Source organism: Platalea leucorodia (genome assembly GCF_965183815.1).
Source record: "Platalea leucorodia genome assembly, contig: SUPER_28_unloc_1, whole genome shotgun sequence".
Classification (NCBI taxonomy): domain Eukaryota; kingdom Metazoa; phylum Chordata; class Aves; order Pelecaniformes; family Threskiornithidae; genus Platalea; species Platalea leucorodia.
Window position 1 is genome coordinate 95,479 of NW_028121459.1, and position 20,604 is coordinate 116,082.

The following is a 20,604-nucleotide window of genomic DNA, read 5'->3' on the forward strand; positions in this document are numbered from 1 at the left end:
TATCCTCACCCTAAATCCAAACCACAGCACTGTGCCAGCTACTAGTGAAAAGGGGCTTTAGAGTGTAACTATAAAAGTTTAACTATTGCACAAAAGGATTGAAGTAAGGAGTCTTGCAATCTCTCAGCGAAGGACAGGTCCTGATCAGAACAGCAACTTGTCTGGAAAACCAGCTGAAACCGACCCTGCAGCTTGGACAAGAGTCAAGGAGCAACTGAGTCTGCGCAAGAGCAAGGGGTTACCAGCGGTGACGAAGAAGAGTCATCAGCCTTCATCCCCACGACCCCCCGCGACCCCCACCAGGAGGCACCGCGCAAGCGCAGTTGGGAGGGGTTTATGGAAACGACCTCTGGGGGCGAATTTTAATACAAAGCGGGGACAGGTCATGCATATGTCTAGGCGTAGTGGGAAACCTGATGTCTATGTAACACTTTGTCGTATAAATCCAGGACAAGCCTCCACGTGGGCGCGCACGACTTTGGCGGGATGACCCCCCGTGCTGCCCAGCGCTGAATAAACATACCTACTTTACAGCCTCACGGGCTGGGGAGTCTGTTCCCGCACGTCACTAGGAAGGAAAAAAGAAAAATCAACTCTATCCCAGCTGAAACCAGGACAGGCATCCACAGCTTCTCTGGGCAACCTGTCCCAGTGCCTCACCACCCTCACACTGACGGATTTCTTCCTTGTACCTCATCTAAATCCACCCTCTTTCAGTTTAAAGCCATTACCCCTTGTCCTATTGCCCTGCTCCCTTGGGAAAAGTCCCTCTCCCGCTTTCTCCTTGGCCCCCTTCAGGGACTGGAAGGCTGCTCTAAGGTCTCCCTGCAGCCTTCTCTTCTCCAGGCTGAACAACCCCAGCTCTCTCAGCCTCTCCTCATAGCAGAGGTGCTCCAGCCCCTGGTCATCTTCGTGGCCCTCCTTTGGACTCGCTCCAGCAGGTCCACGTCCTTCTTATGTTGGGGGCCCCCGAGCTGGACGCAGGGCTCCAGGTGGGGTCTGAGGAGAGCGGAGCAGAGGGGGAGAATCCCCTCCCTCGCCCTGCTGGCCACGCTGCTTTGGATGCAGCCCAGGATTCGGTTGGCTTTCTGGGCTGCAAGCGCACGTGGCCGGGTCATGTTGAGCTTCTCACCACCCAACACCCCCAAGCCCTTCTCCTCAGGGCTGCTCTCAATCCATTCCCCGCCCAGCCTGTATTTGTGCTTGGGATTGCCCCGGCCCATGTGCAGGACCTTGCCCTTGGCCTGATTGACCTTCATGAGGTTCATATAGGCCCACCTCTCCAGCCTGTCAAGGTCCCTCTGGATGGCAGCCCTTCCCTCCAGCGTGTCGACCGCATCACACAGCTTGGTTCAAACTTGCTGCGGGTGCGCTCAATCCCGCTGCCCAATGTCGGCAACAGATGTTAAATAGTGCTGGTCCCAATAGCGACCCCTGAGGAACGCCACTCGCCACTCGTCTCCACTTGGACATCGAGGCGTTGACCACAACTCTTTGAGTGCGACCAGCCGGCCAATTCCTTATCCACCGAGGGGTCCATCCGTCGAATCCCCGTCTCTCCAATTTAGAGACACGGATGTCGTGCGGGACAGCGTCAAATGCTTTGCACAGGTCCAGGTAGATGACATCTCTTGCTCTTCCCTCATCCACCAATGCTGTAACCCCGTCGTAGAAGGCCACCAAATTTGCCAGGCACGACTTGCCCTTAGTGAAGCCCCACTGGCTGTCACCAATCACCTCCTTATTTTCCATGTGCTTTAGCATAGTTTCCAGGAGAATCTGCTCCGTGATCTCGCTGGGCACAGAGGTGAGGCTGACTGGCCTGCAGTTCCCGCGTCTTCCTTTTTTCCCTTTTTAAAAATGGGGGTTATGTTTCCCCTTTTCCAGTCAGTGGCAGCTTCACTGGACTGCCACGACTTCTCAGATATGATGGAGAGTGGCTTAGCAACTTCATCCGCCAGTTCCCTTAGGACCCGTGGATGCATCTCACAGGGTCCTGTGGACTTGTGCACCTTCAGGTTCCTTAGATGGTCTCGAACCCGATCTTCTCCTGCAGTGGGCGGTTCTTCATTCTCCCAGTCCCTGCCTTTGCCTTCTGCGACTTGGTGGTGTGGCTCGAGCACTTGCCGGTGAAGACTGAGGCAAAAGAGTCACTGAGTACCTCAGCCTTCTCCACATCCCGGGTGACCAGGTCTCCCGTTGCCTTCTGGAGAAGGCCCACATTCTCCCTAGTCTGCCTTTTATCACTGACATACTTAGAGAAGCTGCTTTGATTGCCCTTGACATCCCTGGCTGGATTTAATTTTATCAGGGCTTCAGCTTTCCTGACCTGATCCCTGGCTGCTCGGACAATTTCTCTGTCTTCCTCCCAGGCTACCTGTCCTTGCTTCCACCCTCTGCCCGCTTCCTTTTTGAATTTGGCTTTGTCCAGGAGCTCCTTGTTCATCCCTGCAGGCCTCCTGGTGTCTTTGCCTGACTTCCTCTTTGTTGGGCTGCGTCGCTCCTGAGCATGGAGGAGGCGATCCTTGACTATTAACCAGTTTTCTTGGGCCCCTCTTCCCTCCAGGGCTTTTTCCCACGGTGCTCTACCGAGCAGGTCCCTGCAGAGGCCAAAGCCTGCTCTCCTGCAGGCCAGGGCAGTGAGCTTGCTGTGCGCCCTCCTCGCTGCCCTAAGGATCTTGAGCTCCACCATTTCATGATTGCTGCAGCCAAGGCTGCCCTTGAGCTTCCCCTTCCCCACGAGCCCCTCCTTGCTGGTGAGAACAAGGTCCAGCACAGCACCTCTCCTCGCTGGCTCCCCTGTCGCTTGGAGAAGGAAGTCATCATCAGTGCATTCCAGGAGCCTCCCGGATTGCTTCTGCCCTGCTGTGCTGTCCCTCCAACAGATGTCAGGGTGGCTGGAGTCCCCCATGAAGACCTGGCCTTGTGAACGGGAGGCTGCTCCTCTCTGTCTATAGAGGGCCTCATCCGCTCGGTCTTCCTGGTGGGGTGGCCTGCAGCAGACCCCCCACTATACCGTCACCTGCCCCTGCCCTGCCTTTGATCCTGACCCATAAGCTCTGGGTGGGCTCCTCACCCACCCCCAGGTGGAGCTCCCTGCTCTCCAGCTGGTCATTGACAGAGGGCAACCCCCCCTCCTCATCTCCCCTGCCTGTCCTTCCTAAAGAGCCTGGACCCTGCCATTCCAACGCTGCAGCCATAGGAGCCATCCCACCCCGGCCCCCTGATGCCCATAAGATCAGAGCCCTGCAGGCGCGTGCACGTCTCCAACTCCTCTTGTTTATGCCCCCTGCTGCGTGCGTTTGCACACAGGCATTGAAGTTGGGCCCCCGATGAAGCCGACTCACTGCCTGGAATTCCTTTGTGCTGCTCTTCGGGCGCACTCCCGCTGACCTGTGGGCCTTCTGCAGGCTCTGGGCATCTGTTGCTGGCACTGGCATCCAACTGGTAGCAGTGGGATGGATTGAGGATCCCCTCCCCTGGCCACTTGTGTTTAAAGCCCTCTGCAGCAGCTTGGCAAGCCTCTGACCGAAGACGCTCGGCCCCTTCTCTGACAGGTGGAGCCCAGCAGCCCCCGGCAGCCCAGGTTTCTCAAAGCCAGTCCCGTGGCCTAGGTTGCCGAACCCCTGGCTGTGGCACCAGCCCTGTAACCGCTCGTTGATTTGCCAGGTTTGACCGGCCCTTTCAAAGCCCTTCCCTTTGGCCGCGAGGACTGATGAAAAAACGACCTGCACTGCAGAGTCCCTGACCGCCGCTCCCGGGGCTCTGCAATCCTTCCTGATACTCCTGCGGCTGCTCCCGGCTGCATCCCTGGTGCCCACGTGAAACAAGAGCAGCGGATACCAATCGGTGGACTGTAGGAGGCTTGGTAGTCTCTCGGTGACAGCCCTGACACGAGCCCCCGGTGAGCAGCACACCTCTCTGGAGAGCGCGTCAGGTCGGCACACGGGTGCCTCCGTACCTCTCGGAAGAGAGTCGCCTTTTCTTGGTTGCGCTGGTGGGTGTATGGGGAACAGATCGGGCTGCCTCACTCAGCTCCAGCCTCTCTCCTGCTGTGGCGGGTCTTTCCTCTTCAGTCTGCAGAGCAGAGAAGCGGTTCTGCAAGGGCAGCTCAGGCTTTGCGGGGAGCCTCTCCCTCCTGCTGGTCCTTGCCGCTGCAGCGGTCCATTCTTCTGCGTTATTGGCCCCCCTCCCTTCTGTGTGTGCTGGAGGGGGAGTTTCTGGCTGTTTGGCCGTGGGCTCACTGCAGCCTGCGCTCGGAACCAGCTATCGAAATCCTCCTCTGCCTCCCCGATGGTACGCAGCCTTCTCACCAACTCCTGGAGCTCAGCCGCCTGCTGCAGGAGGCCCTCCGCCTGGGCACACCTTTGCAGGCAGCTCTGCCTCCTGTCCCTGCCCCAGGAGCAAGGTCTGGGCCCTTCCTGCAGTCTGAGGGCTGCACTGCGGCCTCTCCCTTCAGCAGCGCCGTCTGCGGGGAGGCATCGGGCAGCACCGGGGTGGATGGCGCAGCCCCCCCAGCCAGAGCTGCAGCCTTTGCTCTCAGCCGAGTGCCCACAACTGCCTCGAGGGCCAGGGAGGATGAGTGCCCTTGGCCTGTGCCGATGGCCACAGAACGGTGCCCGGTTGCTGGGTTCTGTGTGCTTCAAGTCTCCCCTCCTTTGAAGAGGCGCCCTCCCTGCGCGCCTCCCACGCCCACTGCAGCACCAACTGCTGCGCCACGCCGTGTCTCCACGCTCTGTTCGCAGCGCTCCTGGTCGCTCGCACTCACCAGGCTGCTTTTGAATACAGCGGGGGTGGGCGCCATGGCTCGGGCAATGCCCAGCCTTCGGGAGCGTCTCCCGCCAGAGCTGCCGGCTCCTGGTGGGTCTCTCCGCTCTCCTGGTGTTTCCCTGCCTCAGGAAAACTCCCTGTGCCCCGAGATCCGCTGCTCCGCTGCGGATCGGACTGGCTGCGGAGCAGCTCCCCTCGGCAACTGGGGATTTTGTACAAATTTCTGTCCCACCGGGGGCAGAGGAGCCCCCCTGGCCACCCCATTGCTGCCCCTCCCCTGCACCCCCCAATCCCTGCAACCCCCTCCCCCCCCAGCTCCGCAGTCCCCCAACACATCCTGGGTCCAAACAGAAGGATTTATTTCCAGCTCTGTGTCCCGTGGCCAGCCCTGCCGGTTACCAGCCCGGCTGGCACCCGCTGGCCCCCATGGTCACCAGCACGCAGCAGGGACATGGCAGCGTGCCTGGCCTGGCCCAGCCCCCGCGCTCCCCCGTCACAGCGCTCGTGGTCCCTTGTCACAGCTTTCGGTGTCCCCATCCCTGCTCCTGGTGTCCCCAGCCTGGTCTGTGGTGCCCCCATCCCTTGGTGTCCCCTTCCTGGCATGTGGTGTCCCCATCCCCAGCTCCTGCTCTCCCTCACCCTCCTCCCCCATGTCCCCGTTCCCCCGCTGTCCCCCCCCGTCCCCTGCCCTGCAGCAGGTGCCAGTAGTGGCTCCCCAGGGGACCCTGGCTCACGCAGTCGTCCCCCCTCCAGCACGGCCACCCGCTGCGCCCGCATGGCCAGGGCCACCTGACCCGTTACCAGCAGCACCGCGTGCGCGGCCCCACTGGCTCCGAAGATCTCCTGCTCCACCTGCGGCGGGTGGCATCGTCAGTGGGGACCCCCCGGGTCTGGGGACACAGGGGACGTGGGGCCCAGGGACCAAGGGGACACCGGGAGCGGGAATGCAGGGGACATGGAGAGCAGGGACCAAGGGGACCAAGCTGAGACGAAGGGGAGCAGGGACCCCCAGGACACCGGGACTGGGGACCAAGGGGATGCAGGGGGTGCTGGGATTGGGGACCAAGAGGATGCGGGGACCAGGGATGTGGCAGGGGATGCTGCAGGGACATGGCAGGGTTCGGTGGGGACACAGCAGATACATGGCAGAGGACGTGGCAGGGACGGCTGGGGACACAGCGGGGACGTGGCAGGGAGATGGTGGAGACAGCTGAGGAGTTGGCAAGGATGCAGCGGTGGCATGGCAGGGACAGGGTGGGGCTGGTTAGGGCCACTGCTGGGGCCATGGCAGGGATGCAGGGGGGACATGGCAGGGACGGCTGGGCACGCAGTGGGGATGGCTGGGAACGCAGCAGAGATGTTTTGTGGACACAGTGGGGACACTGCTGGGGACACGGAGGGGACATGGCGGGGCTGTGGCAGGGACAAGGCTGGGGACAAGCAGCAGGGATGGCTGGGGACACCGTGCGGATGCGTCAGGGACACATCGGGGACAGCTGAGGATGTGGCGGGGACGTGTGGGGATGGTGTGGTTTAGCTGCTGGCAGGCAGCTAAACACCAGGCAGCCGTTCGCTCCCCCCGCAGTGGGATGGGGGAAGAGAATCGGGGCAAAAAAGTAACATTTGGGGGCTGAGAGAAAAAGAGGTCGATGGGACAGAAAAGGGGGGAAAATCATAATGATAATCATGGCAATAATAATAGCAATAACAACACAGGTGAGGCACAATGCAATTGCTGACCACCCGGCTCCCCAGCAGCGATCACCCCCCCGGCCAACTCCCCCCAGTTTCTCCACTGGGCATGACGACAGAGGGCATGGAGCAGCCCTTGGGCCAGTCTGGGTCAGCTGGCCTGGCTGTGCCCCCTCCCAGCTTCTCGCTGGCCGGGCAGGGGAAGCTGGAAAGGCCTTGAGCAGTGGAAGCGCTGCTTAGCCACAGCTCAGACCTCAGGGGGTGCCACCATTCTTCTCACCCTAAAGCCAAAGCATGGCACTAGGCCAGCTCCTAGGCAGAAAGCGAACTCTGTCCCAGCCGAAAGCGGGAGCAGCGGGCAGGAGAGAGGCCGGGCAGGAGCACCGCCAGGCACAAGAGCTGCCAGGCGTGAGCGATGGCGGGCACGGGGAGAGCGGGCACAAGCGACAGCAGGCAGGAGGGAGAGCGGGCACAGGCAGTGCCGGGCAGAGGGGAGAGCGGGCGCGAGGGACACCTCCCACAAGCCCCGGGGGTGCCCACGCGCCCCAGGATCATTTTAGCCTTTTCCCAGCTTTGGCCCCCTAAAGCCCCAGGCTGGCGGAGCCGGGCTGGGGGTGGGGAGAGCCCAGTGTGGGGTGCCGGGCGCCTGGGTGCCCCCCGGGGGTGGGCAGGGCGCCGGGGTGCTGGGGTGCCCCGGGGGAAGGGGACAAGAGCGTGGCTGGGGCTGGGGCTTGGGGGGCCCCGGGGTGACCCCGGGCTGGGGGGACAGTGGTGGAGCAGGGGGTTCGGGGGGTGCATGGGGACGTGGGGGGGTCCCGGGGGGTGCGGGGTGGCGGGGGGCCCCGGGGGAGCCCTGTCCCAGCCCCGCCCCCCCCCACTGCCTCCGCTGCTTTCGCTTTCGCTTCTGCCAACCTGCGGAGCCGGGATCTGCCCGGTGCCCGGTGACGTCAGACGCTGCTCGGGCTGCCATTGGCGGTCGGGCGGTGTCGGCGCCAATGGCGGGGAGGGGCGGGGCCTGCTCCGGGGTCTGGGGCTTGGGGCGAGGCTCGGCGTGGCCGTGCGGGTGTGGAGCGGCGCGATGGGTCCGGGGCGGGCGCTGGGCCTGGGGCTGCTGCTGGGCGCCGTCGTCGGGGCGGCGAATGGTGAGGGCAGGCGGGGACCCGTGAGCCGCCCCTGGCACCGGGACCCCCCTGCACCCCCTTTCCCGGGACACCGGGAACCCCCGATCCCCCCTTCCCCCCCCCCCCCCCCCCCACGCACCGGGACTCCCCTGGACTCCCCTTCCCTGGGCACAGGGAGCCCCCGGTCCCCCTCCCCGGACACCGGGTACCCCTCGGGACACCCCCCGAACCCCTCTTTTCCAGGCACCTCTGACCTCCCCCACCTCGGATCCCTTCCCGGTGCCCCGGACCCTCCCCCGGGGCTGCTTTCCTTTCCCCCCGCTCCTTCCCTGTGCACCGGGACCCCGCTGGACACCCCCCCCCCCTTCCCGGGCACCCCAGGTCTCCCAGCCCCTGGACCTTCCTTTCCTTCACACTGGGACCCCCAGATTCCCATTCCCAGGAAACAGGACCTGTCTTCAGGCCACACCTCGCTCCTCAGCATCCCCCCACCAGTCACATCCCCCTCGAAGCTGCGCCCAGCCCCCCCGTTCTGCTCCTCTGGGACCCCCACCCAGCCTCGCTCTCCATCCCTGCCCCCGGGCACCCTCACCCCTGTCCCCCCCAAACCCCGCTGCCCCCCACCTCTGACCGCCCCCCGTGTCCCCGCAGTGCTCCACTCCCTGCGCTACCTCCATATTACAGTGTCAGAGCCCAGCCCGGGGCTTCCCCAGTACGTGTCCATGGGGTACGTGGATGGGAACCCCTTTGTGCGCTACGACAGCGAGACGGAGAAGACGGAGCCCCGGGCGGCCTGGATGGCGGCCAGTGTGGATCAGCAGTACTGGGACAGGAACACTCGGATTGGAAAGAGCCATCACCAAGTTGCTCTTGCAAACCTGGACACGTTGCGGATGCGCTACAACCAGAGCAGGGGTGAGTGGGGGCTGGGCTGGGGCTCCGTGGGGCTGGGGCAGGGCTGCGTGGGCCAGGGGAGTTCGCACCCCCAAGACCCTGCCCTGCCCCACGCTGCTGCCCCGGCTTGTGCCGGCCCTTCCCTGCCTGGGGTCATTGTCAGGGGGCTCCCAGCCCCCCTGTCCCCCAGGGCCAGGGGCTCCCGGCTGCCCTGTGCCAGCCCCACAGCGCTTGGGATCCCCTGTCTTGGAGCCAGGGGGGGCTTCTGGCCCCCCCAGCCCAGCGCATCCCCACCCCCGCAGTGCCCAGGACCCCATCCCAGGACCGGGAGGCTCCTGGCCGCCCCCTCCCAGCCCCTCAGCCCCGTCTCCCCTGTCACATTCCAGGGGCTCACACGAGGCAGTCCATGTACGGCTGTGACCTGCTGGAGGACGGTAGCACCAGGGGGATTTATCAGAACGCCTACGATGGGAGGGACTTCATGGCTTTCGACATGGACACGATGACGTTCATCGCAGCCGACGCGGGGGCACAAATCACCAAGCGCAAGTGGGAGGAGGACGGGACTGTCGCTGAGCACTGGAAGCATTACCTGCAGAACACCTGCATCGAGTGGCTGAGGAAATACGTGAGCTACGGGCGGGCCGTGCTGGAGAGGAAAGGTGAGGGCGAGGCGGGGACCCCGGGGGCCGGCTGCTGTGGGTGCGTGTGCCGGCCCTCACCGCCTGCCCCTCCCCAGAGCCCCCCACGGTGCGAGTGTCGGGGAAGGAGGCCTACGGGATCCTGACCTTGTACTGCCGTGCTTACGGCTTCTACCCGCGGCCCATCACCGTCAGCTGGCTGAAGGCGGGGGAGGTCAGGGACCAGGAGACGGAGTGGGGCAGCATCGCGCCCAACAGCGACGGCACCTACTACACCTGGGCCTCCATCGAGGCGCGCCCGGAGGAGAAGGACAAGTACCGGTGCCGCGTGGAGCACGCCAGCCTGGCCGAGCCCGGTGTCTTTGCGTGGGGTGAGCCCGGTGGGCTGGGGCCCGTGGAACGGTGGGCTGGGGTGGTTGCCCTTCCCCTCCTCACGGCCCTGCTCTCCCCCAGAGCCGGAGTCCAACCTGCTCACCGTCGTGGTGGCGGTGGCTGTTGCCATCCTGGCTGTCACCGCTGTCGTTGCTGGATTCGCCTTCTGGAAGTACAAATCAGGGAAAGGGAAGCAGGGCTACGGCGTGGCAGCAAGTGAGTACCGGGAGCAGGCCCGGCTCCATCCGCTGCCCAGTGCCGGGGCGGTCTCGTGGCTCTGATTTTTGGCCGCTGCCGGCATTTCCTGACCCCTCGTCCTCCCTGTGCTGCCCCTCTTTAGAGCCCCGTAGCGGGGACGTATGGAAGAGGTTGTGTGTCCCCTCCGGTGCCTGCGGCACCATCCTCCCCTCCCAGTGGCTGCAGCGCGGCCGTGGCTCCCAGGCCGGCTCCTGGCCCGTGCACTGGGCCCGTAGGGAGCGCGGGGCTGGCAGCTCACGGCTATTTCTCTCTCGCAGGCACGGACGGGGGGTCTGGTGGCTCAGCCGCAGGTACGGCCTGGGACCGGGGGGATGGACGGGGTGGCCCCAGCTCTCCGTGCTCCCCGGTGGGACCCACAGCCATAGCCACATCAGGCTGTGGGAGGGGGTCACCAAGACCCCCAGAGCAGAGAGTTGGGGACAGGGAGGTGGCCCTGGGTGACACCGTCTCTTCCTCCCGTCCCTGCAGGGGTCACCGCCGAACCGCTTGTAGAGAACTGCTAGTGCAAAGCAAGGACATGTCTCCAACAGCCTTGGTGCTCAATGGTTGCTGAAACCAGGACGCAGAGCGACGCAGGACAGGACAGTAGCTGGAGCGAGGGGGAGGGAGGGAGTCCCGCGAAGGCAGGATGGCCTTGCCTCGGCCCATCCCCCACGGTCTATGAAGTGTCTTCTTCCCCCCCACGCATACGGCCTGGGGGAGGGACCTGCTGCCACTTCTCTTGGTTGGACTGGTCGCCCCTCCGGAGTCGACTGGTATCTCTGCCACTGCTGGCACGGGGACGAGAGAGGTTCCAGAGGTCCAGAGCCTGAAATCTCTAAAGAGGGACTCTTGCTTGCTGGGGAGGTCACTTTTTAGCTCAGCTAAGAATCCCAAGACCTGCTGAAGCCTTAGACCGCAAGCTGTGAACTTTCACCTAGACACGCTGACCGTACGTGGCACTCTTCCTTAGCTACGTGAAGGAAGGCCCTGGAACGGGTGCAAACTGGGAAGAAACGGGAGCCGAAAGCATCGGCAGAAGCTGCAGCTGATGAAGATGAGAAAAGGAACGTCCTGCCTGGAGATGGGGACAGGATGCAATGAGGAAGAAGAAGAGCCCAGACCCAAATATTGGTGTTGGGCCGAAGCGTCGCATGAGAGGAGGGGAACTTGACTGGAAGGGTACAATTGCCCAGGGCTTGCTTTGTTCGGGGTCCCTCCCTGGAGGCACCCAGCTCGAGCTGCGCTTCACCGCTGTACCACTCAATAAATTCCCCTGGCGTACGTCGTGTCGGAGACTGTGCTTCGGGGAGACCTGGGGTCGAGCCTGCGGGGAGAGAAGGCGCCCGAGGGTGAGTGTGTGTGTGCGCGTGTCGGGGTGTGTGTGTTGGTGTGAGCGAGGAGTGAAACAGTGGAGCTGCGCGCTGCGAAGGGACTCCGGTGCGAGCAGTTAAAGTCTCGGGTGGTGCGCGTGCGACTCCCTGCATGGTGTGTGAATGCTCGGGCAGCTGCTGCTCCTTGAAGCCGGTGCATCAGGCAGGTGAGGAGATTGGGTTGCTCCCGTGCTGGGAGAGCGGGGCTTAAGAGGCTGGAACTAGAAGGTAGGGAAGGGCAGGAGCTGGGATCCATTGCTAGGGACTGTGGCATTGATGGATGGGAAGAGGGGCAGCCACCCGCCGCCTCTGGAGGTGGCTCTTGCTGGGCGGGAAGGCAAAGCCTCCTCTCCTTACAGGAAGATCCTGTAACCCGGCGAGGTAAGTGGGCTGCCAGAGAGGAAGGTGTCTGGTACGTGAGGGCGTTCGTGGTGCTCTACAGTGACCCGGACAAGAATCGGCCCCCCAAGGATCGGGATGGCATCCGGTGCATGCGGTCTGTATGGCGGATGTTTGTACGGAGCACACGGACGTGCGCCAGCGACTCGGTTTTGGGCTTGGGCAGACATGGAGGTGCCAACGGTCCACGGCCTGGTCTGCCAGCTCCAGCGATTGGAGGAGAAGCTCTGTTCCCCCTTCCCACCGCGGGTCTTTGTCTCAGCTGCAGACCGACTGTTCCCCAAGGTCTGGCCGCTGGAAGAGAAGATGGAGAATCTCCCTCCTTGCGCCTACAGGCCAGCATCTCGGCTACCAGGAGCCTGCTCAAGCTGACGGGGACCCTGGGCACACCCCGCGTGCCACCTGGTGGGGTTCTCTCTGCGTGACCATGGGGAGGACGCGAGGAAGTGGGACGGTGCGCCTGCCTCGGTCCTGGAAGCCCCCATACAAAAATGTGGGGAAGTAGAGTGGCTAAAAAGGGCCCATCCAGGAAGATTTCTGCTGCGGTTGCCATCGAGCAATTCCCCCAGCGCAGTAGATGGGCTGAGGATCCGTCTCCTCCTACCGGTCCCGGTCCAGTGGACGTATGTCCTCGTGGGGTCGAACCTCGCAGCCACAGCACTGTGCCAAGGAGGCCAAGAGCATCCTGGCTTGTATCAGGAATAGCGTGGCCAGCAGGACTAGGAACGTGATGGTCCCACGCACTTCCCATGGCAGCAGTGACAACCGGAGGGCGAGCGCTCAAGACCCTGCAGCCGGGCCGGGCGGCTCCCCAGGCCCCCAGGACCCAGCTGGATCCCCTGCGAAGGAATTGTGCTTGATTTTGATAGAATCCTGGAATGGTTGGGGTTGGAAGGGACCTTGAAGATCACCTGGTTCCAACCCCCTGCCATGGGCAGAGACACCTTCCACTCAACCAGGTTGCTCAAAGCCCCATCCAGCCTGGCCTTGGACACTTCAGGGATGGGGAATTGTCGTGGTTTAACCCCCGCCAGCAACTGAGCACCACGCAGCCGTTCGCTCACTCCCCCCCCGGTGGGATCGGGGAGAGAATCGGAAGAGTAAAAGTGAGAAAACTCAGGGGTTGAGATAATAGGGAAAGCAAAAGCCACGCGCACAAGCAAAGCAAAGCAAGGAATTGATTCACCCCTTCCCATCGGCGGGCAGGTGCTCAGCCATCCCCAGGAAAGCAGGGCTCCATCCCGCCTAACGGTGACTTGGGAAGACAAACGCCGTCGCTCCAAACGTCCCCCCCTCCTTCTTCTTCCTCCAGCTTATATACTGAGCGTGATGTCATACGGTATGGAACAGCCCTTTGGCCAGTTGGGGGCCAGCTGTCCTGGCTGCGCCCCCTCCCAGCTTCTTGTGCCCCTGGCAGAGCACGGGAAGCTGAAAAGTCCTTGACTGGCGTAAACTCTGCTCAGCAAGAACCAAACCATCGGGGTGTTTTCAACATTGTTCTCATCCTAAATCCAAACCACAGCACTCTACCAGCTACTAGGAGGAACATTAACTCTCTCCCAGCTGAAACCAGGACAGTGCCCACCCCTTATTCCATACCATTTACGTCATGCTCAGGTCCCACATTATCCAATACATCCTGATTAACCACCCCCCCCCCGCCTTAGTCTATGGAGCACCCCTGTGAAATGTCTGTAAAATGTCCATAAACATCCCCAAATGTCCACCCAATGTCCCCTGAGTTCATTTAGTCCATGACTTTGGGCTCCATCCGTGATGCTGGTGGCTCAGGACAGGAGAGGTGGTGTGTTGCGTGGAGTTATTGGGCACCAAAGCCCCCTCAGGTCGGGTCACTGCTGCGCTTGCACTGCTTCTTGTAAGGCTTCTCCTCCAGGGGTTCAGGTGGTTCCTGCTATGGTAATTCCTACAACATGCAACTCAGATCCCGGGTCACAACAATTCAAAGGTATTTCCATTCCAGTCTCCTCCCCTGGCCCCTTTGGACCAGACCATTGGGTTTAACACTGCAATGGACTCCTCCCCTTGCCCCTGCTCCGGCTTGGACTTCTCCACAGCCTGCAGTCCCTTAGGGGTTTACCTGCTCCAATGGAGCCGTGTCTGTGAGCCACAGTCTCTCCAGGGGCGTACCTGCTGCGGCATGGACTTCTCCACAGCCACGGTCACTTAGAGGTGCACCTGTTCCAGCGTGGCCTTCTCCATGGGCCACAATGCCTTCAGAGACAGACCTGCTCCAGCGGGGCCTTGCCCGCAGCCACAGTCTCTTCAGAAGTAAACTTGCTCCACCATGGCCTTACCCAAGGCCACACGCTTTGAGGGGCTCCAGCATGACCTCATGCACAGCCACCGATGCTTCAAGGGGTACCTGCTGCAGCACGGGCTTGTCCACAGCCACAGATGCTCCGAGGTGTACCTTCTCCAGCGTGGACTCCTCCTTGGGCCACAATCCCTCCAAGAGGTATGCCTGCTGCGGCACAGACGTAACCATGGCCACAGACGCTTCAGACATACCTGCTCTGGCGTGGGCTTATCCACGGCCACAGACGCTTCGGGGTGTCCTGCTCCCACGTGGCCTCATCCACAGGTGACAGTCCCTTCGACTCGAGGTCACACTGGAGCTCCAGCCTGTCCAGGGCAGCGGCACAGAAACAGCAGCGATGCCCTGGCCGTCTGCCAGCCCAGGCACGTGGCCGTTGCTGTTATCAACATGTTCCCAGGCACGGCAGAGTGAGATGATCAGCAGTTCAGCAGCACAGCAGGCAGCAAAAGCAAAAGCAGCTGCTAACGAGCACCAGACTCTAAGATACAGTAAGGCAAGCAAGCCCCGGGGCAAGCACAGAAGCCTGCCGATTACTAGCCAAACAGCACTAACAGCTATAAGTTCGATCTAGCACATTCCAGTTAGATCTGTCGTGACCTCGAAGCCTTTGAGCCCCACGTTGGGCGCCAAAAAGGACTGGCGTGGTTTAACCCCAGCCGGCAACTGAGCACCACGCAGCCGCTCGCTCACGGCCCCCACCCCAGGGGGATGGGGGAGAGAATTGGAAGGGTGAAAGTCAAGGAACTCGTGGGTTGAGATAAGAACAGTTTAATAATTGAAGTAAAATGGAATAGAATAGTAGTTGTAGTAATAATAATAACAACAATAATAATAATAATAAAACACAACACTAATATACAAAGGAAGTGACAGACGATGCAATTGCTCACCACCCGCTGACTGATGCCCAGCCCGTTCCCGAGCAGCGATTGAGGCTCCCCCAGCCAGCTCCCCCCAGTTTCTGTACTGGGCATGACGTCACGCGGTATGGAACAGCCCTTGGGCCAGTCGGGGTCAGCTGTCCTGGCTGTGCCCCCTCCCAGCTCCTTGTGCACCGGGCAGAGCACGGGAAGCTGGAAAGGCCTTGACTGGTGTGAGCACTGCTGAGCAACAACTAAACCATCAGTGTGTTACCAACATTATCCTCACCCTAAATCCAAACCACAGCACTGTGCCAGCTACTAGTGAAAAGGGGCTTTAGAGTGTAACTATAAAAGTTTAACTATTGCACAAAAGGATTGAAGTAAGGAGTCTTGCAATCTCTCAGCGAAGGACAGGTCCTGATCAGAACAGCAACTTGTCTGGAAAACCAGCTGAAACCGACCCTGCAGCTTGGACAAGAGTCAAGGAGCAACTGAGTCTGCGCAAGAGCAAGGGGTTACCAGCGGTGACGAAGAAGAGTCATCAGCCTTCATCCCCACGACCCCCCGCGACCCCCACCAGGAGGCACCGCGCAAGCGCAGTTGGGAGGGGTTTATGGAAACGACCTCTGGGGGCGAATTTTAATACAAAGCGGGGACAGGTCATGCATATGTCTAGGCGTAGTGGGAAACCTGATGTCTATGTAACACTTTGTCGTATAAATCCAGGACAAGCCTCCACGTGGGCGCGCACGACTTTGGCGGGATGACCCCCCGTGCTGCCCAGCGCTGAATAAACATACCTACTTTACAGCCTCACGGGCTGGGGAGTCTGTTCCCGCACGTCACTAGGAAGGAAAAAAGAAAAATCAACTCTATCCCAGCTGAAACCAGGACAGGCATCCACAGCTTCTCTGGGCAACCTGTCCCAGTGCCTCACCACCCTCACACTGACGGATTTCTTCCTTGTACCTCATCTAAATCCACCCTCTTTCAGTTTAAAGCCATTACCCCTTGTCCTATTGCCCTGCTCCCTTGGGAAAAGTCCCTCTCCCGCTTTCTCCTTGGCCCCCTTCAGGGACTGGAAGGCTGCTCTAAGGTCTCCCTGCAGCCTTCTCTTCTCCAGGCTGAACAACCCCAGCTCTCTCAGCCTCTCCTCATAGCAGAGGTGCTCCAGCCCCTGGTCATCTTCGTGGCCCTCCTTTGGACTCGCTCCAGCAGGTCCACGTCCTTCTTATGTTGGGGGCCCCCGAGCTGGACGCAGGGCTCCAGGTGGGGTCTGAGGAGAGCGGAGCAGAGGGGGAGAATCCCCTCCCTCGCCCTGCTGGCCACGCTGCTTTGGATGCAGCCCAGGATTCGGTTGGCTTTCTGGGCTGCAAGCGCACGTGGCCGGGTCATGTTGAGCTTCTCACCACCCAACACCCCCAAGCCCTTCTCCTCAGGGCTGCTCTCAATCCATTCCCTGCCCAGCCTGTATTTGTGCTTGGGATTGCCCCGGCCCATGTGCAGGACCTTGCCCTTGGCCTGATTGACCTTCATGAGGTTCATATAGGCCCACCTCTCCAGCCTGTCAAGGTCCCTCTGGATGGCAGCCCTTCCCTCCAGCGTGTCGACCGCATCACACAGCTTGGTTCAAACTTGCTGCGGGTGCGCTCAATCCCGCTGCCCAATGTCGGCAACAGATGTTAAATAGTGCTGGTCCCAATAGCGACCCCTGAGGAACGCCACTCGCCACTCGTCTCCACTTGGACATCGAGGCGTTGACCACAACTCTTTGAGTGCGACCAGCCGGCCAATTCCTTATCCACCGAGGGGTCCATCCGTCGAATCCCCGTCTCTCCAATTTAGAGACACGGATGTCGTGCGGGACAGCGTCAAATGCTTTGCACAAGTCCAGGTAGATGACATCTCTTGCTCTTCCCTCATCCACCAACGCTGTAACCCTGTCGTAGAAGGCCACCAAATTTGCCAGGCACGACTTGCCCTTAGTGAAGCCCCACTGGCTGTCACCAATCACCTCCTTATTTTCCATGTGCCTTAGCATAGTTTCCAGGAGAATCTGCTCCATGATCTCGCTGGGCACAGAGGTGAGGCTGACTGGCCTGCAGTTCCCGTGTCTTCCTTTTTTCCCTTTTTAAAAATGGGAGTTATGTTTCCCCTTTTCCAGTCAGTGGCAGCTTCACTGGACTGCCACGACTTCTCAGATATGATGGAGAGTGGCTTAGCAACTTCATCCGCCAGTTCCCTTAGGACCCGTGGATGCATCTCACAGGGTCCTGTGGACTTGTGCACCTTCAGGTTCCTTAGATGGTCTCGAACCCGATCTTCTCCTGCAGTGGGCGGTTCTTCATTCTCCCAGTCCCTGCCTTTGCCTTCTGCGACTTGGTGGTGTGGCTCGAGCACTTGCCGGTGAAGACTGAGGCAAAAGAGTCACTGAGTACCTCAGCCTTCTCCACATCCCGGGTGACCAGGTCTCCCGTTGCCTTCTGGAGAAGGCCCACATTCTCCCTAGTCTGCCTTTTATCACTGACATACTTGGAGAAGCTGCTTTGATTGCCCTTGACATCCCTGGCTGGATTTAATTTTATCAGGGCTTCAGCTTTCCTGACCTGATCCCTGGCTGCTCGGACAATTTCTCTGTCTTCCTCCCAGGCTACCTGTCCTTGCTTCCACCCTCTGCCCGCTTCCTTTTTGAATTTGGCTTTGTCCAGGAGCTCCTTGTTCATCCCTGCAGGCCTCCTGGTGTCTTTGCCTGACTTCCTCTTTGTTGGGCTGCGTCGCTCCTGAGCATGGAGGAGGCGATCCTTGACTATTAACCAGTTTTCTTGGGCCCCTCTTCCCTCCAGGGCTTTTTCCCACGGTGCTCTACCGAGCAGGTCCCTGCAGAGGCCAAAGCCTGCTCTCCTGCAGGCCAGGGCAGTGAGCTTGCTGTGCGCCCTCCTCGCTGCCCTAAGGATCTTGAGCTCCACCATTTCATGATTGCTGCAGCCAAGGCTGCCCTTGAGCTTCCCCTTCCCCACGAGCCCCTCCTTGCTGGTGAGAACAAGGTCCAGCACAGCACCTCTCCTCGCTGGCTCCCCTGTCGCTTGGAGAAGGAAGTCATCATCAGTGCATTCCAGGAGCCTCCCGGATTGCTTCTGCCCTGCTGTGCTGTCCCTCCAACAGATGTCAGGGTGGCTGGAGTCCCCCATGAAGACCTGGCCTTGTGAACGGGAGGCTGCTCCTCTCTGTCTATAGAGGGCCTCATCCGCTCGGTCTTCCTGGTGGGGTGGCCTGCAGCAGACCCCCCACTATACCGTCACCTGCCCCTGCCCTGCCTTTGATCCTGACCCATAAGCTCTGGGTGGGCTCCTCACCCACCCCCAGGTGGAGCTCCCTGCTCTCCAGCTGGTCATTGACAGAGGGCAACCCCCCCTCCTCATCTCCCCTGCCTGTCCTTCCTAAAGAGCCTGGACCCTGCCATTCCAACGCTGCAGCCATAGGAGCCATCCCACCCCGGCCCCCTGATGCCCATAAGATCAGAGCCCTGCAGGCGCGTGCACGTCTCCAACTCCTCTTGTTTATGCCCCCTGCTGCGTGCGTTTGCACACAGGCATTGAAGTTGGGCCCCCGATGAAGCCGACTCACTGCCTGGAATTCCTTTGTGCTGCTCTTCGGGCGCACTCCCGCTGACCTGTGGGCCTTCTGCAGGCTCTGGGCATCTGTTGCTGGCACTGGCATCCAACTGGTAGCAGTGGGATGGATTGAGGATCCCCTCCCCTGGCCACTTGTGTTTAAAGCCCTCTGCAGCAGCTTGGCAAGCCTCTGACCGAAGACGCTCGGCCCCTTCTCTGACAGGTGGAGCCCAGCAGCCCCCGGCAGCCCAGGTTTCTCAAAGCCAGTCCCGTGGCCTAGGTTGCCGAACCCCTGGCTGTGGCACCAGCCCTGTAACCGCTCGTTGATTTGCCAGGTTTGACCGGCCCTTTCAAAGCCCTTCCCTTTGGCCGCGAGGACTGATGAAAAAACGACCTGCACTGCAGAGTCCCTGACCGCCGCTCCCGGGGCTCTGCAATCCTTCCTGATACTCCTGCGGCTGCTCCCGGCTGCATCCCTGGTGCCCACGTGAAACAAGAGCAGCGGATACCAATCGGTGGACTGTAGGAGGCTTGGTAGTCTCTCGGTGACAGCCCTGACACGAGCCCCGGTGAGCAGCACACCTCTCTGGAGAGCGCGTCAGGTCGGCACACGGGTGCCTCCGTACCTCTCGGAAGAGAGTCGCCTTTTCTTGGTTGCGCTGGTGGGTGTATGGGGAACAGATCGGGCTGCCTCACTCAGCTCCAGCCTCTCTCCTGCTGTGGCGGGTCTTTCCTCTTCAGTCTGCAGAGCAGAGAAGCGGTTCTGCAAGGGCAGCTCAGGCTTTGCGGGGAGCCTCTCCCTCCTGCTGGTCCTTGCCGCTGCAGCGGTCCATTCTTCTGCGTTATTGGCCCCCCTCCCTTCTGTGTGTGCTGGAGGGGGAGTTTCTGGCTGTTTGGCCGTGGGCTCACTGCAGCCTGCGCTCGGAACCAGCTATCGAAATCCTCCTCTGCCTCCCCGATGGTACGCAGCCTTCTCACCAACTCCTGGAGCTCAGCCGCCTGCTGCAGGAGGCCCTCCGCCTGGGCACACCTTTGCAGGCAGCTCTGCCTCCTGTCCCTGCCCCAGGAGCAAGGTCTGGGCCCTTCCTGCAGTCTGAGGGCTGCACTGCGGCCTCTCCCTTCAGCAGCGCCGTCTGCGGGGAGGCATCGGGCAGCACCGGGGTGGATGGCGCAGCCCCCCCAGCCAGAGCTGCAGCCTTTGCTCTCAGCCGAGTGCCCACAACTGCCTCGAGGGCCAGGGAGGATGAGTGCCCTTGGCCTGTGCCGATGGCCACAGAACGGTGCCCGGTTGCTGGGTTCTGTGTGCTTCAAGTCTCCCCTCCTTTGAAGAGGCGCCCTCCCTGCGCGCCTCCCACGCCCACTGCAGCACCAACTGCTGCGCCACGCCGTGTCTCCACGCTCTGTTCGCAGCGCTCCTGGTCGCTCGCACTCACCAGGCTGCTTTTGAATACAGCGGGGGTGGGCGCCATGGCTCGGGCAATGCCCAGCCTTCGGGAGCGTCTCCCGCCAGAGCTGCCGGCTCCTGGTGGGTCTCTCCGCTCTCCTGGTGTTTCCCTGCCTCAGGAAAACTCCCTGTGCCCCGAGATCCGCTGCTCCGCTGCGGATCGGACTGGCTGCGGAGCAGCTCCCCTCGGCAACTGGGGATTTTGTACAAATTTCTGTCCCACCGGGGGCAGAGGAGCCCCCCTGGCCACCCCATTGCTGCCCCTCCCCTGCACCCCCCAATCCCTGCAACCCCCTCCCCCCCCAGCTCCGCAGTCCCCCAACACATCCTGGGTCCAAACAGAAGGATTTATTTCCAGCTCTGTGTCCCGTGGCCAGCCCTGCCGGTTACCAGCCCGGCTGGCACCCGCTGGCCCCCATGGTCACCAGCACGCAGCAGGGACATGGCAGCGTGCCTGGCCTGGCCCCCGCGCTCCCCCGTCACAGCGCTCGTGGTCCCTTGTCACAGCTTTCGGTGTCCCCATCCCTGCTCCTGGTGTCCCCAGCCTGGTCTGTGGTGCCCCCATCCCTTGGTGTCCCCTTCCTGGCATGTGGTGTCCCCATCCCCAGCTCCTGCTCTCCCTCACCCTCCTCCCCCATGTCCCCGTTCCCCCGCTGTCCCCCCCCGTCCCCTGCCCTGCAGCAGGTGCCAGTAGTGGCTCCCCAGGGGACCCTGGCTCACGCAGTCGTCCCCCCTCCAGCACGGCCACCCGCTGCGCCCGCATGGCCAGGGCCACCTGACCCGTTACCAGCAGCACCGCGTGCGCGGCCCCACTGGCTCCGAAGATCTCCTGCTCCACCTGCGGCGGGT

General features: G+C 61.6%; 1 protein-coding gene across 1 annotated transcript; it reads left to right on the top strand.

The window, feature by feature from the left end:
- The first annotated feature begins 7,481 nt into the window (after nt 1–7,481).
- On the top strand, nt 7,482–11,011 carry LOC309601136 (class I histocompatibility antigen, F10 alpha chain-like). The gene is given in 8 exon segments (XM_082338064.1): nt 7,482–7,604; nt 8,235–8,498; nt 8,864–9,139; nt 9,217–9,489; nt 9,572–9,603; nt 9,605–9,706; nt 10,006–10,038; nt 10,217–11,011. Coding segments are annotated over 8 exon segments (1,068 nt in total). The 5' UTR covers nt 7,482–7,540; the 3' UTR covers nt 10,241–11,011.
- Nucleotides 11,012–20,604: the final 9,593 nt, after the last annotated feature.